Source organism: Rhinatrema bivittatum, chromosome 10 (genome assembly GCF_901001135.1).
Source record: "Rhinatrema bivittatum chromosome 10, aRhiBiv1.1, whole genome shotgun sequence".
NCBI lineage: Eukaryota > Metazoa > Chordata > Amphibia > Gymnophiona > Rhinatrematidae > Rhinatrema > Rhinatrema bivittatum.
Genome location: NC_042624.1, coordinates 60,433,002 through 60,448,778, shown reverse-complemented (window position 1 = coordinate 60,448,778; position 15,777 = coordinate 60,433,002). Strand labels below are relative to the sequence as shown.

The following is a 15,777-nucleotide window of genomic DNA, read 5'->3' as shown; positions in this document are numbered from 1 at the left end:
GAGATGCAGTCTCCAGAACAGGACACAGTATTCAGGTAATCCCACACCAATGGCCTGTACTATGGCATGATCACTTCATTTTTTTCTGTTGGTTATGCCTCTATGTATCTCAGCATTCTTCTAGCTCTGATCACCACCCTGTAGCACTGTTTCATTACCTTGAGATCAGACACTATCACCCACAGATCTCTCCTGGTTGATGCACATCAGCTTTTCACCAACCATTTCATATACCTTCTTTGGATTTCTACAGCCCAAATGCATGACTGCATTTTTTTGCATTGAATTTCAACTGCCAAGCATCCAACCATGCCTTAATCTTTTTTTTAGATCACTTCTCATTTTGGCTACTCTCTCAGGTGTGGCCATTTTTTTTGCAGATTTCAGCATCATCCACAAAAAGACAGAATTGTCCTTAAGATCATAAGGCTTGCCATTTTGGGACAGACCAAGGGTTCATCAAGCCCAGTATCCTGTTTCCAACAGTGACCAATCCAGATCACCAATACCTAGCAGGATACCAAGGGGCAGATAGATTCCAAGCTGCTTATCCTAAGAATAAGCTGTGTTTAAAAAAGGATTGGATAAGTTCTTGGAGAAGTAGTTCATTACCTGCTATTAATTAAGTTGACTTAGATAATAACCACTGCTCTTACTAGCAACGCTAACATGGAATAGACTTAGTTTTTGGGTACTTGCCAGGTTCTTATGGCCTGGATTGGCCACTGTTGGAAACAGGATGCTGGGCTTGATGGACCCTTGATCTGACCCAGTATGGTTTTTAATTCAATCCTCCAGGAACCTGTCAAAAATGTTTTTAAACACAGCTACACTAATAGCTTTCACCACATCCTCTGGCAACAAATTACAAAGCTTAGTTAAGCACCGAGTAAAAAAATGTGTTATTAGTTTTAGATGTATTACCTAGTAACTTTTTTGTGTGTCCCCTAATCTTTGTACTTTTTGAAAGATTAAACCAACTGATTAACTGATTCATTTTATAAACCTCTATTATATTTCCCCCTCAGCCGTCATTTTTCCAAACTGAAACGTCCTATCGTCTTTAGCCTTTCCTCCTAGGGGAATAGTTCAATCCACTTTATCATTTTGCTTGCCATTCTCTGTACCTTTTCTAATTCTACTATTTCTTTTTTGAGATGTGGTGATCAGAGCTACACATAATACTCAAGATGAGGTCGCATCATGGAGCGATACAGAGGCATTATGATATTCTCTGCTTTATTCTCCATTCCTTTCCTAATAGTCCCTAGTATTCTATTTGCTTTCTTGGCAGCTGCTGCACACTGAGCAGAAGATTTCAATATATTATCAACAATGACGCCTAGATCCTTTTCCCGAGTGGTGACTTCTAATGTGGAACCTTGCATTATGCAGCTATAATTTGGGTTACTCTTCCCTAAGTGCATCCACTTTGCACTTGTCACATTAAATTTCATCTTCCATTTGCATGCCCAGTCTCCCAATTTTGCAAGATCTTCTTACAATTTTTCACAATCCTCTTTTGATTTAACAACTTTGAATAATTTTGTGTCATCAGTAAATCTGATCGCCTCACTTGTTGTTCCCATTTCCAGGTCATTTATAAATATATTAAAAAGCACTGGTCCCAGAACAGATCCCTGGGGCACTCCACTACTTTCTCCATTTGGAAAATTTACCATTTAGCCCTACTCTGTTTTCTATCTTTTAACCAGTGCCAATCCACAATAGGACACTGCCCACTATCCCATGACATTTTAATTTCTTAAGTCTCTATGATGGACTTTGTCAAATGCTTTCTGGAAATCTATATACACTATATTAAGTGGTTCATCTTTAATCACGTTTATTTACGCAATCAAAAAATTGGAGAAAATTTGTGAAGCAAAACTTCTGTTGGCTAAATCCATGTTGGCTTTGTCCCACTAAATTATGCCTATTTGTTCAGCAATTTTGTTCTTTATGATAGAAACTATCATTTTGCCTGGCACGGATGTCACACTTGCTGGTCTGTACGTTCTTTGAACCCCTTTTTTAAAAGTTGGCATTACACTGGCAACCCTCCAGTCTTCAGGTACCATAGACTATGTTAATCATAGTTTACAAATTTCCAATAGCAGTTCCGCAATTTAATTTCTCAGTTCTTTCAGCATTCTGGGATGTATACCACTGGTCCATGTGATTTGCTATTCTTTAGTTTGTCAATTTGCCCTAGTACATCTTACAGGTTCATTGAGATTTGTTTCATTTCCTCTGAATCATCACCTTTGAATATCATTTCTGGCATGGGTATCTCTTACATCTTCCTCAGTGAATACTGAAGCAAATAATTAATTTAGTCTCTTTGCTATGGCTTATCATCCTTTAGTGCTCCTTTGACCCCTTAATCATCTAATGTTCCAACTGACTCCCTCACAGGCTTTTTACCTCAAATGTACATGGAAAAAAAAAAAAAGTTTTATTATGAGTTTTTGCTTCCACAGCAACATTCTTTTCAAATTCTCTTTGCCTTCCTTAACAATGCTTTGCATCTAACTTGCCAGCATTTATGCCGTTTCCCTTCATTTGGATCCCTTTTCCATTTCTTGAAATATGTTCTTTCAGCTATTATAGCCTCTCTCACCTACAACACCTTTTAACCATGCCAGTAGTCATTTCAACTTTCTTCCACCTTTTCTAATGCCTGCTATACATCTGGGTTGGGCTTCGAAGATGTCCATGTCTATGCCTGATTTAAACTCTTAACCTTTTCCAGTTGCTCCTCACATTTTTTTCTTAACCATTTTCCTCATTTTATCATAGTCCCTCTTTTGAAAGTTAAATGCTGTTGCACTAATTTTCTTTAGTGCCCACCCTCCGGTTATTAAGTCAAATTTGATCATGTTGTGATCACTATTGACAAGTGGCTCCACCACTGTTACCTCTCGCACCAAATTCTGTGTTTTACTAAGGACTAGATCTAAAATAGTTTCTCTCTTGTTGGTTCTTGTTCTATTTGCTCTATAAAGCAGTCATTTAATTTTATCTAGGAACTTTACCTCTCTAGAATGACCTGATATGACATTCCTCCAGTCAATACTGGGGTAATTGAAATCATCCATTATTACTGTGCTGCTTATTTAGTTAGCTTTCCTTTTAGCATTTCATTGTCTGTTTGTTCATTCTGGCCAAGTGCACAGTAATTCACCCCCACTGCTATTTTATTCCCCTTTTCACATGGAATTTCTATCCCTAAAGTTTCAACACTGCATTTTGTTTCCTGCAAAATTTTAATCCTATTTGACTCAATGCTCTCTAACATATAGTGCTACCCCTCCACCAATTTGATCCATTCTATCATTTTGATATAATTTTTACCCTGATATCACAGTGACCCATTAGTTATCCTCCTTCCACTATGTCTCTGAAATGCCAATTATATCTACCTCTTCATCCAGTGCTATGCTCTCTCTCTCCCATCTTATTTTTTAGACTTCTAGCATTTGTTAACAGACATTTCAAAGTATGGTTTTTGTCTGTATTAACATGCTCATCAGTTGAAAAGGGTAATTCAGAATCTTTCTGCTCTTTACTTAAAGACACCTAGTCCACTTTGGCATTTATTGCAACCTCTACTGGGATGCCATAAATTTCCCTGTTCTCGTATATCCTTCAAAGTTACATCATTCCGACCCATGCGCTTCTGAGCAACTATCCGCTATTCCCCCATCATCTAGTTTAAAAGTTGTGCCAGCAGCCTGGTTCCACTTTGGTTAAGGAAGAGCCCATCCCTTTGGAAAAGGTCCCCCTTCCCCAAAATGATGCCCAATTCCTAAGAAATCTAAAAGCCTCTTCCTTGCACCATCATCTCATCCATGCATTGAGACTTTGGAGCTCTGCCTGCCTCTAGGGTCCTGCACATAAAATGGGGAACACTTGAGAATTCTACGAGGTTCTGGATTTCAGCTTTCTACCTAAAATCCTAAATTTGGCTTCCAGAACCTCCCTCCTACACTTTCCTATGTCACTGGTACCCACATGTATCAAGACGGCCGGCTCCTCCCCAGCACTATCTAAAATTCTATGTGATGCGTGATCACTTCTCATTTTGGCTACTCAGGTGTGTCCATTTTTTTTCAGATTTCAGTGTCATCCCCCCAAAAAGGCAGTCTTTTCCTTCTAACCATTCTGCAGTATTGCTCAAACATATTGGACCAATCCCCGAGGCACTCCACTAATCACCATTCTCTCTTCAGAATGAATTCAATTTACTAACACTCTGTCACTCAACCAGTTTTTAATCTAGTTCTCCAACTTAGAGTTCCTTGGAGGGCATCTACAATCTCTCTACTTTTCTCCAGCTTAGCAGATGGGATACCTCAGTCCACATTTGGCAGGTTACAAATCTCCCACCAACACCACTTCTCCCTTCATGCTTATTTTTTTAGATGTCTAATCAGCTCTGTCTCTCCACTTTTTCCTTCTGAATCTGAGATCTGTGTAGATGGAAGTGTCATCTCTTCTTTCCAAGGCAATCTAAAGTGCCTCTGTTTTTCCCCATGCCCCATGCATTTCAGTCACTTTGATAACATTCTTCTCCCATTTTTGCCATTCCTAATTTGAATATTTTTTTTTTACTGAATTGCATGCACAGGAGACGCTCTCCCGCGACTTTTACTGTATCGGCCTGTAAGTTGATAGTTTTCAAATCTGAATCCTTGCTGCCACCAAGGGGTGACAATAAGCTAATAAGTTTGTAAAGGACCTAGACAACCACATATTTTAAAGACTGTATAACAAAAGTAACAACTAGTCCAATGGAAAAACAGTTTCTGCCAGATATTGAAATGCAACTCAATTATCCACCACACTCCGATTGTGCAAATGTAACAAAAGATGAGAACACTGCAAATAAGTGGTTAGTTTACCTCTTGGAGAACTCCTGATGGGCGGTCGACTTAATTCATTTGAGGTTCTCAAGCTGCTATCGCCACCTAGATAAGTCAGGGGAGAAACCTCATTACACAAAAAGCAGCAAATTGTCAAGAACATGCAAGTTCAGCCTTAAATATGCAGCTGGTTTCTCATCTCATATGGAGGCTGATGCAATAAAGCTTGCCCAGCCTAGCACACAGGTTTAAGAAAGGCTGGGCATGTGTTTTGGATGCACTAGACTAGCACCCAATGCAATAAGGAGGAGATTAGCACGTCCAAAACGCAAGTCCAAACAAATTCCTAGACGATTGTGCCCATCACATGTAAATGAGGCTATTAGCTATTACCGCCGATGTAGGAAATCACTGGGCGTCCATTGCACACTTTTTAACGTCACAAATTTAACTCCAGACCCGGAGCTGGCGTTAAATCAAGGGCTCGTCAGAAATTAAAGATTAGCCGTCCTCTATGGTTCCTCCTACCTAGTATTACTGCGACACTAACAGTGGTGTTTAAAAATAAACTTGGCCAGATGTAAAAACTAACAGTGGTGTTTAAAAATAATGGCCAGATGTAAAAACAAAAACAAAAAAACCCCTCAGCATTCTGTTTGCACACTTTACATGCACACTGTGAAATCAGCCCGACACAGGATAAAATGGACGCACTCCCATTGCAATTCTGGGCACCTGATGAATTTGAGCACTAGGGACGCACTTTTTTTCCCCAGCATGTCCTTTTTAAACGCAGCACCTCATTTTAATATTGCTTTGGGCACCTGGGGATGTGGCTGAACGCACGCGCTTCTTATTGCATGGAATGGGCTCTGGCAATTCTTTACCATAAGCATCTTGCGAGAAATGCTAAGAAAAGACCAAGGATATGATACTAAAGCACAATGGCCTAGCTTCATCTGTCCACACACATGTACATGTAAGGCTACCAAAAGAGGAGCCTGACATTAGTTTGCACACCAAGCACTAGATAAGAACAAGCCTCAATTTCATCTCGGAGGGGCAGAGTGGTTGTTTTAACATTTGAAGTGATCCTTTCTGCTCTTCAAGAGACAGATGCAATGAGGCATTAAAAAAAATAAAGAAACTTGTCACATTTTTATGAACAAGTACCAGTGCCTCCCATTAGTGGAGAATCATCAATTAATTATAGTAAGTGTAAATGAGGCAATAATTCACTTTAAAGGCAAATATACTAAAAACAAAAACTGCTACTTGAAGGCAGACTCCTGATTTTCTGTTGAATGCCACCAATTATTCCACAAATGAAGATGCTCAGTAGCTGAAGGCAGATCTTAAAAATCAGGTCAGAGTACAGAATGACTGGTGATGTTCAATAAATCTTTAGTGGTACAAGAATTCAACCTCTTCCTATCTCCCTTCTCTTTTTAGGGCAGAATTTGGTCATGGTGCTCATGTCATATTGCTCTTTTAGGCCAGATCAAAAATCACCAGTATGGGTTTAGGAGAGATAACACCACAGAGTTGCTACTGTTATCTCTGTCAGATACATTTTTGAGGGTTTTGAGCAGGGTCAAAAGTTCCTGTTGGTGCTGTTCAATACACTGGCAGCATTTGATACAGTTGATCATACTCTGCTACTACGCTGTCTGTATGAATTTGGGATATCTGGAGTTGTGAAAGACTGGTTTTCCTCATTTCTTTCAAAAAGAAGCGTTCAGATAATCTCTGGTATGGGAACTTCTAAATGGTTCGATATTCAAATGGGGGTTCCACAGGGATCTTTCTGTGTCTGCTACCCTATTTAATATTTATACGCGTATTGCACAGTTATGCCAGGTACTGGAAAAATTGGGGGTAGAATATCGGATGTTTGCAGATATTCAATTTTGGTTTCCAATATAGAATTCCCTGAAGGAAGCATTTGAGACGCTGACATCATATTTGTCAACAATAAAAATATGGTTAACTCAAAATCAGCGTTGAACACCAGTAAAACCAAAATTATATTATTGGCAAAAAAGCGTTTGGATAATGCCAGTGTGTCGAAGATGTCATTTGAAGGAATTGATCTTGCACTATTGTCAGTTGTACATAACCTGGGAGTCCAGCTAGATTGTGAATTAGCTATGAAAGATCATGTGCATAAGCTGGTGAAAATCAGGTACTTCAAGTTGCGTCTATTGCATCGATTAAAGCCTTATTTGATGGTTTGATGATTTTCGGTTAGTTATGTAAATGATGGTATTAAATAATAGACTAGTGTAACTCACTTCTTCTATCTTTACCAAAAAACGATTAAATCAGTACAGTTGTTACAAAATTCCATGGCCAGAGTACTGTGTGGAGTGGGGAAGTAGTAACATATTATGCCTGTACTTAATGACCTTCATTGGTCGCCAGTATCTTTTATAATCTGTTTTAAAAAGTGTTAGTAATAACACATAAGGTACTCTAATCTGGAAAATGGATGGCTGAGATCTAGATTATAGTGGTATGTGCTGCAAAGCGAATTACAGTGTGTGAATAAAGGTCTTTTAGTGACCGAAACTAACTTGAATATGGTGCGTGAATGAGCGATTACAGTGGCAGGACCAGTTCTCTGGAATTCAAAGCTGGAGGAGTTACGGCTGATGACAGAAAATGCTAAAAACCTGGCTTTTTAAGGAGTCTTATTATGAGGATATCTAAAGGTAATGAGACAGGACTGAAGAGTTAAGCAGTAAGAGCGTTTTTACAGGGGAAGGTCAAAAGTTGCTTATTCGTCTTGTCTTTGAAAAGTAAGACTCTAGATTTAGGGGCAACTTTTTATTTGAAATTTCCCTGTAGATGTTTCATTAATTTTCAAGGCAGAAAGTTTATTTTTTCTGAACCATCCCACCTTGAAACTTTTTTGAGGGATAAAACTGCAGAGAATTCGGGTCAGGCTATAGTAGCAGTTAGGCCCAACATAAGGAAATAATCTTCTCTCTTCTGGGATAATGTATTGTTAAGATATTTTTTATTTCTTAAACAGCCTCTTAATTATAGGATCATGTGTAACAATCTACTTTTTATTTTAAATTCTTAATATTTTTTTTAAGATTGTACACTGATTTGCCTTTATTATGTATTGAAATATAGTTTCATGTTGGTAAATTGAAATACTTAATAAAAAGAAAATTATAAAAAAGCTGCTTATTCATGTTGTGTATTTTTATTTTATAATTGTATATATGTAAAATTTGTAAATTGCCTAGATTGATGATAGGCAGTATAGAAAAGAGAGAAAATAAATCAAACAAATGACAGGAGATCATTCCTGCAATTCTTCAGCAATTAAGCACGGAATGCAATGTGGCTAAGATCATATGTGATGTGATCTCACACAGACAAAAACAACCCTTACAGATGTCTGAACATTATCTAGCTTTTTTTTTTTCTTTTGCAGAAGTATCATGCTGCCACCTGCGCCACATCAACATTGACAAGCTGATCCAGCCCCGGGTTTCATAAATCCTGGACTATTATAATATTCTATTGTATTTTCTAAAATAGGACTTCCTGTTATAGCTGAGCAGGCTCAGATTCTAACATTAGAAAAAAAAAAAAGACAACAGACAGCAGACTAACTTACTGTTGATCAGTGGTGGCAATGTCACATTACTGCATGATCTACCTTATAAATGGGCTCTGTGACTGATGGCCCGCAAATGTGCAGTAGAGAGCAGCTCTACCGCGCATGCACGTCTGTCAGAGCGGAGCGTGCCCGAAAAAAAAAAATGGTGCTGGGAGGAGCAGGAGTGGCGGCGGCGAGGAGCAGTAGTAGGAGGAGCAGTAGCGGCGGCGTGCGTGAGGGAGGGAGGGAGTGGGAAGGAAATAGACCGAAATTTTTTTTTTTAAATGTAGCCCGTTGTTACGGGCTTAATGGCTAGTATTATAATACTTGAACAATTAATGAAAATAGCAAGCATAGAGTGTTAAGAGGTGCCAATGAGTGAATGCCCCATTTCCCCTGGCTCACCAGGAAAGGGCCTGCAGCTTTACCTGCCTCTGGTGTCTGTTGGCCCACATGTCTCGTTGCACTCCTTGTTAAAGGTGGTGAATAATTCTTATCTGCAACAGGAACAGCAGGAAATATTTACCTTAGAAAACACAAACGACTCATGAAAGCAGCAACAAAATACATTTAGATTGTAAGTAGTTTGTTATAAAATGCCCTGGTTTTGGGCACTATATAAGTGCCACAATAAAAAAAAAAAAAAAATGGATGCAACTTTTGCCTGGATTTGGGAAGATTTCCTGTAATTCTTATTAATTGCTGAGCACGGACCTTTATGGAAAGTATATGCCGGGAGTTCCTAACCTTTCAGGGAGCACGGACCTTTTCAGCTTCCAAAGATTGTGGCCCCGCCCCCCCCCCTCTTTAATTTTTGCATTCCATCACAAAAGCAATAATGACAGTCACAATGTATAAATATATATATGGGGAGGGCAATTTCCAAAGCTATTTAAAAACTGCCCTCAGAACTGAAGGTTGAAACCATTCCATCTTCCAATCCAGCTGCAATGGGGAAAAGGAAGCAAATTCAAAAAAGCTCCAGACTGGCAACTTGGTACGACCTGGCAGAAAATCAGCACTGTTATTTGCAGATCTGCAATGTAATTTTCAAAGGGACGCTGCCTGCGGAGATTTCTTTAGAAAACACAAGCTGGCAAGGGAAAGCCAGTACTTCTATAGCTATGCAAAGCAAATGCTTCCCTTCTCCCAACCTAGCCTTGCTCCTTCCCCTTTCCACCCCCCTCAGTGACAAGGATCAGCAATTTTCAAAGGGCTAATTTACATGGGTAAACAGGTGTTTACTTACATAAAAAGTTCTGAAACTTACCCTCCCTGAAAACTGAACCCCTTCTAGTCTGCTTTTCTTTTATACTTTATTTTCTTTTTATGATTATTACAAACAGATACAGAAAAAGATAATCACAAAATATTTTATATTTTAGAAAAAGAAAAATCATAGCCCGAGTTTCAAATGGAAAGCCTCTGTGTGTCCCCCTCCTAAATAACTTCTGTGTTTAATGTCATATCCACACCTATCTGTTGCCTCATCCTCCCTCCTCCTTGATCCATGGTGGTCATCTTCCCCTTCTTCCCTCCTGAACCATGGTGGTCCGCTATCCCTCCCGCTCTAATCGGTATCCAGCTTGATTCCAGGGGGTCGTCTCTTTCTCTCCCCTGTTAGGTTGCCATCCACTCTCAAGCCCTTTTAACCAGGTCAATCATGGATTCCTGTCTCCCTCTTTATCTTCTATTTCTTCCTTCATTCCTTCTTTTCTCTCTCGTTTCCCCTCATACTGTCAACCCCAGTCCCATTTCCTCCTTGGAGTCATTCTATTGATTTTTGGTGCCGTTTTCCCTCTCTCCCCCTCTGACCAGTGGCAGGCAAGTAGCAGTAGTGGGAAATGCTTCTCGGCCCTGTGATAAACCAGCTTTCCTCAGTATGCAGCAGAGCGACAAAGGTTCTAGCAGCCGCACCCTGCCCCTCTCTACCCCACATCCTTACAAAGGGCAGCAGTGGGCTTTATGATTTTTGAGGGCTGCAGTAGATACTTCTCTTCCCCATCTCTGCTAAAGATGCAGTAGTGCCGTTTGAGGCTTCTAGTAGGTGCAAATGGCCCCTCTCTGTCCCTCCTTCTCCTGGTCTACAGCAATGTAGGGTGAAGGATTTGGGGCCATAATAGGTTCCAGTCTCACTCTCCTGGCCTGTGGCAGCAGCCTGCTCATTTTCTCCCTAGCTAAACTTTCTTGCTTTCCTTCTGGAGGACCTCCACCCCCCCCCCCCAGCCCAGGATGGTCTTGCAGACCACTGGGAATCCATTGATCCTAGGGTGGGAATCACTGCTCTATACTACTACAAAAGATACATTTTCTAACCATTTGCCATTGATATAAGTTAGTCAATAACCATTAGTTTTCTAGTAAGGTAAATGCCAATTTGCCTGTAGTTTAAGTAAATAGGTTGCCAACTACTGATTAAACAGAAATTTTATTACCTGTTAATTTCCTTTCCATTAGTCCTGCTACACCAGTCCAGCCCTTAACAAGTGCGTTATTGCCCCCTACCAGCAGATAGGAGCAGACAACACTGTTTTCCTCTGAGACATCACAGCCACTACTTAGGAGATGGTGCTAACAGCAGGAATCCAATATCCTTCTGACAAAGCTTTGGATCAGACCCCAGCCAGTGACGAATAATCAAATTTCAACTCGAAACCTGAAAAGAAGTTTCCCTGCAAACAACAGAAGTAAAGCAGGAAAAAATAAACACAAAGGGAAAGATCCAAAGCCACAGACGGATAGTGAAAGCGAACAAGCTAAGAAAAAACATCTTGCATCCCAGGTGGGTCCTGGACTGGTGTAGCAGGTATAATGGAAAGGAAATTAACAGGTAAGGAAATGTCTCCTCTTTCGTCATGCTGCATCAGTCCAGTCTTTAATAAGTGGGAAGTACCAAAGCTTAATCTACCCGGGTGGGAGGAAATGAGAGCTTTGCGAAGAATCCCCGCACTGTGCGCTGTATCCTCCCACACCAGCATGTCCAACAACCAAGTGGCTACCCTGCAAATATCTGCTAGTGCAAGCGCATGCACCTCTGCCCAAGACGCTGACTAAGGCCTGGTGGAGTGCACCCGCACCAAGTCTGGAAGCTTCTTGCCCTCAAGCAAGTAAGCAGACTCAATAGTCTCCTTTATCCAGTGAGCCAGAATGGCTTTAGAAGCCACCTCGACCAAAATGATAAGGGGGATGGAACAGCTCCCTTATGAGAAAAAGGTGAAAAGGTAAGGGCTGTTCAGCTTGGAGAAGAGACGGCTGAGGGGGGACATGATAGAGGTCTTTAAGATCATGAGAGGCCTTGAAAGAGTAGATGTGACTCTGTTATTTACACTTTCAAATAATAGAAGGACTAGGGGGCATTCCATGAAGTTAGCAAGTAGCACATTTAAGACTAACCGGAAAAAATTCTTTTTCACTCAACGCACAATAAAGCTCTGGAATATGTTGCCAGAGGATGTGGTTAGTGCAGTTAGTGTAACTGGGTTCAAAAAAGGTTTGGATAAGTTCTTGGAGGAGAAGTCCATTAAAGGCTATTAATCAAGTTTACTTAGGGAATAACTGCTTTGATGCATACATCAAAGATAAAGCGCATGGCTATTTTATCTTTGATGCATGTATCGTGCTGGTGGTCGGCAACGCCTCTCGGGTACAGTGCTTCAGCATCAGCGTTGTGTTAGTAGGCATCAGCGCCTCTCAGGCATGGTGCTTAGATGTCTGCATCATGTTGGTATGCAGCAGCGCCTCTCGGGCACGGAACTTTGAAGCTGGAGTTGTCCCTATGATGCTGGCCACCATGGACTTGTGTGCGGACTTTGGCAGCGCATCTCCCAATGCCTTTTGCTTCAGCAAGTCGGGGTGCATGTAGGGTTGACCTACCTAGTCCAGCCTTTTCTCCAGTGGTCCCAAGGAGGCGGCCCTCTTCGGCTTGTCTGGGCAATCCGAGTGTGGCCCTAGTGACGAATGGGCAGACATCCGCTCCGATGAGGGGGTATAGGAACCCGAACTCTCCTCCTTCAGGTGGACAATTTCCTCAAAATTTGGCAATCACTGGAGGGAGGACACTAAGTAAAACTACTGAAGTAGCATAACACCTTAAAAGAAGAGACTATGATAAAATGAGGAAATTAGAAAAAATGTAAAAGGAGTTGTTGGCAAGGACTAAAAGTCTGCATGAAGTGTGGACATTGCTTAAAAGTACTATTTTGGAAGCCCAGATAAAATGTATTCTTTGCATTAAGAAAGGCTGAAGGAAGACCAAAAGACTGCCAGCGTGGTTTAATGGTCAGGTAAAGGAGGCAGTTAAAGCTAAACGAGCATAGTTCAAAAAATGGAAAGCAGATCCAAATTATGAAAATAGGCAAGAGCATAAGCACTGGCAAGTTAGATGTAAAACAATAGTTAGACATGCCAAGAGAAACTTTGAGAAAAAGCTTGCCAGTGAGGCAAAAATTAATTACAATTTTTTTCAAGAACATTCGAAGCAAAAAGTCTCAAAGGGAGTCAGTTGGGCCACTCGATGACGGGGGCAAAAGAGGTGCTCGGGGAGGACAAGAAAATAGCAGGAAAACCACAATGAATTTTTTGTCTCATCTTTATGGAGGAGGATGTTGAGAACATATCCATATGTGAAACATTCTTTAATGGTGGAGATTCTGAGCAACTACAACAAATATCCGTGACAATGGAAGAAGTAATAGATCAGACCTACAAACTAAAGAGTAATAAATCACCAGCACTGGACAGCATCCATCCCAGAGTTCTAAAAAGAACTAAAACATGAATTTGCTAACCTGTTACTAGTAATCTAAAGCCTATCATTTAAAACAGCCACAATTTCTCAAGACTGGAAGGTGTCCAATGTGATGCAGATTTTTAAAAAAAGCTCCAATAAAGATCTGGAAAACTATAGACCAGTGAGCCTGATCTTGGTGCCCCACAAAATAGTAGAAGCCAACCTTAAAAATAAAAATCACTGGCCATATAGATATAGCTTAATGGGGAATGTCAACATGATTTTAGCAAGGGGAAGCCTGGTCTCTTCCACCCCTTTTGTTGCTCCGAAAGGACTGTGTCCTATTTGGTGATCTTACTTTCTGTGCATTGAATGCTCTTCCAGGCTTATACTGCTTGGAGTCTCCAAATTTTCTTCATGGAAAGCTTTTTCTACAAAGTCCCATGAATCTGGCAGTATCTGGGGCTTGGACTCCTCCCAATTCCTTCACTAGCTTTTCACCGAACAGCAGTTGCCCTTTGAACGGGAGCTTACTTAGTCAGGCCTTGGTCACAGAGTCTGCTGACTAGCATCTGAGCTATAATAATCACCTGGAAGCTATCCGTCATTAGTTGCTTAGCTGCCGTTCTGATTAGGAAATATAAAATATTTGCCAAGAAGGCAGTCCCTGGTCCCAAGCGGGCTATCTCCCTGCTACGGGTCCAAGACCCTTCGTTTTCAGACCCTGGCTAGGACTGTTGGATCCAGCAAATCATGGCTCTGGCCACACAGCTGCCACAAACTGTTGCCTGCAGAGACAGGCTTGCTAATTCAAAAGACCTTTACAATAATGTTTCTACCTTTCGATCCTGGGGCTCCTTTAGCTCTGTATCTCACTTAACTAGAATGGTCTTGTGTGTGACTGCTGCTACTGAAACCTCATAACAGCCAGTCCCTTTCCTCTTACTGTATTGAGGATAGCCTATACATCAACTTTCTGGCCCTTAAGATCGCTGTCACAGAATGTGAGCCCTTTGCACTGAGGTGGGATTGATGCTGCCCAACCGGTGAATCTGCTGGGCCCTCACTGTCAGTAAGCAGACTTGTAGAAACTGGGACCAGGTCAGTTTGACCTATACCAGCCTCCTCCTTTGCATGTTAAGCTCTTGAATTCAGAGGCTGGCAGGACTTAGGTGAGGGTTCTGTGGATACCAGGCCTATGAAGGCGAGAAACAGGCCAAGGACAGGCAGCAGACAGCAATGTCAGGTACCAAGCAGTGGTCGAGACAAGCTGACAACAAGCAGGATCCATTTTGGGCGAAGGTAGGGTGGCGTCAGGTTCCAAGCAAGGGTTAGATCACAAGAGATCAGTCCAGGGGAGCAGGGTAAGATAAGACTAGGTGAGAGTAAAGGTGGGCAAGAATAAGGTATAGCAGTAACAGAGCAAGACAGGAAGGTCAAGGCTGGGAGGCAGGACAAAGTTGGGCAGGAATCAGGACACAACACACACTGCAACAAGGCAGGATGAGGAGAGGTTGAAGAACCTGAATATGTATACCCTGGAGGAGAGGAGAATCAGGGGCGATATGATACAGACCTTCAGATACTTGAAAGGTTTTAATGATCCATGGTCGTCAACAAACCTTTTCCATTGGAAACAATTTAGTAGAACTAGGGGTTACGATTTGAACCTCCAGGGAGGAAGACTTAGAACCAATATCAGGAAATATTTCTTCACTGAGAGGGTAGTGGATGCCAGGAATGCCCTTCTGGAGGAAGTGGTGAAGACAAACTGTGAAGGATTTCAAAGGGGCATGGGATAAACATTGTGGATCCCTAAAGGCTAGAGGATGAGAATAAATAAAGCTTAACCGGAATGGAGCAGCAGTTACTACCCTTAAGAGGCCGCCAATGAAGAGTGGGTGACTCGCCAGAATGATGGCTACTGCCTGGACACAATACCCTTATTCAATAAACATACACATGCTTACTGTGACTCCAACATCGCTCTAAGCTTCAACAGCAAGAGGAAATGTGGAAAAAAGGATTTGCACTCACAAAGAGGGGAGTAGCTGGCTTGTTATGGCGGTTACTACCCCAAACCAAATAAGCCTGATACTTCACTTTCAATGTATATACAGCATAGCTCTCTGCTTCAACGGCAGGGGAGAAGAATAACTGATACTTCACACATCCAGCAGAGCTCTCTGCTTCAACGGCAGGGGAGAAGAAAAAAGGGTTCGCACTCACAAAGTGGGGAGTAGCTGGCTTGTTACGGCGGTTACTACCCCCAAACCAAATGTGCCTAATACTTCACTTTCAATGCATATCCAGCATGGCTCTCTGCTTCAACGGCATGGGAGAAAGACTGATACTTCACGCATATCCAGCATAACTCTCTGCTTCAACGGCAGGAGAGAAGGAAAACTGATACTTCACGCATATCCAGCATAGCTCCCTGCTTCAACGGCAGGGGAGAAGAAAAAACAACCAATAAGAGCTGTATAACATAGTCTGGGTACAACAAATAATCATGGGTGTAGCTTGCTTATTGCGGCGGTTACTACCCCTACTGCCCCTAA

At 41.4% G+C, this 15,777-nt stretch overlaps 1 protein-coding gene across 2 annotated transcripts in view; it reads right to left on the bottom strand.

Moving 5' to 3' along the window:
* TOR1AIP1 (torsin 1A interacting protein 1) overlaps window positions 1–15,777 on the bottom strand; it is a 90,740-nt gene that overhangs the window by 61,799 nt on the left and 13,164 nt on the right. For both annotated transcript variants that reach the window (XM_029618904.1, XM_029618905.1), the window contains exons 2-3: window positions 8,916–8,984; window positions 4,908–4,973 (exon numbers count right to left, since the gene is read on the bottom strand). In XM_029618904.1, the coding sequence (XP_029474764.1) occupies window positions 4,908–4,973; window positions 8,916–8,984 (135 nt within the window). The remainder of the gene's footprint in view (window positions 1–4,907; window positions 4,974–8,915; window positions 8,985–15,777) is intronic.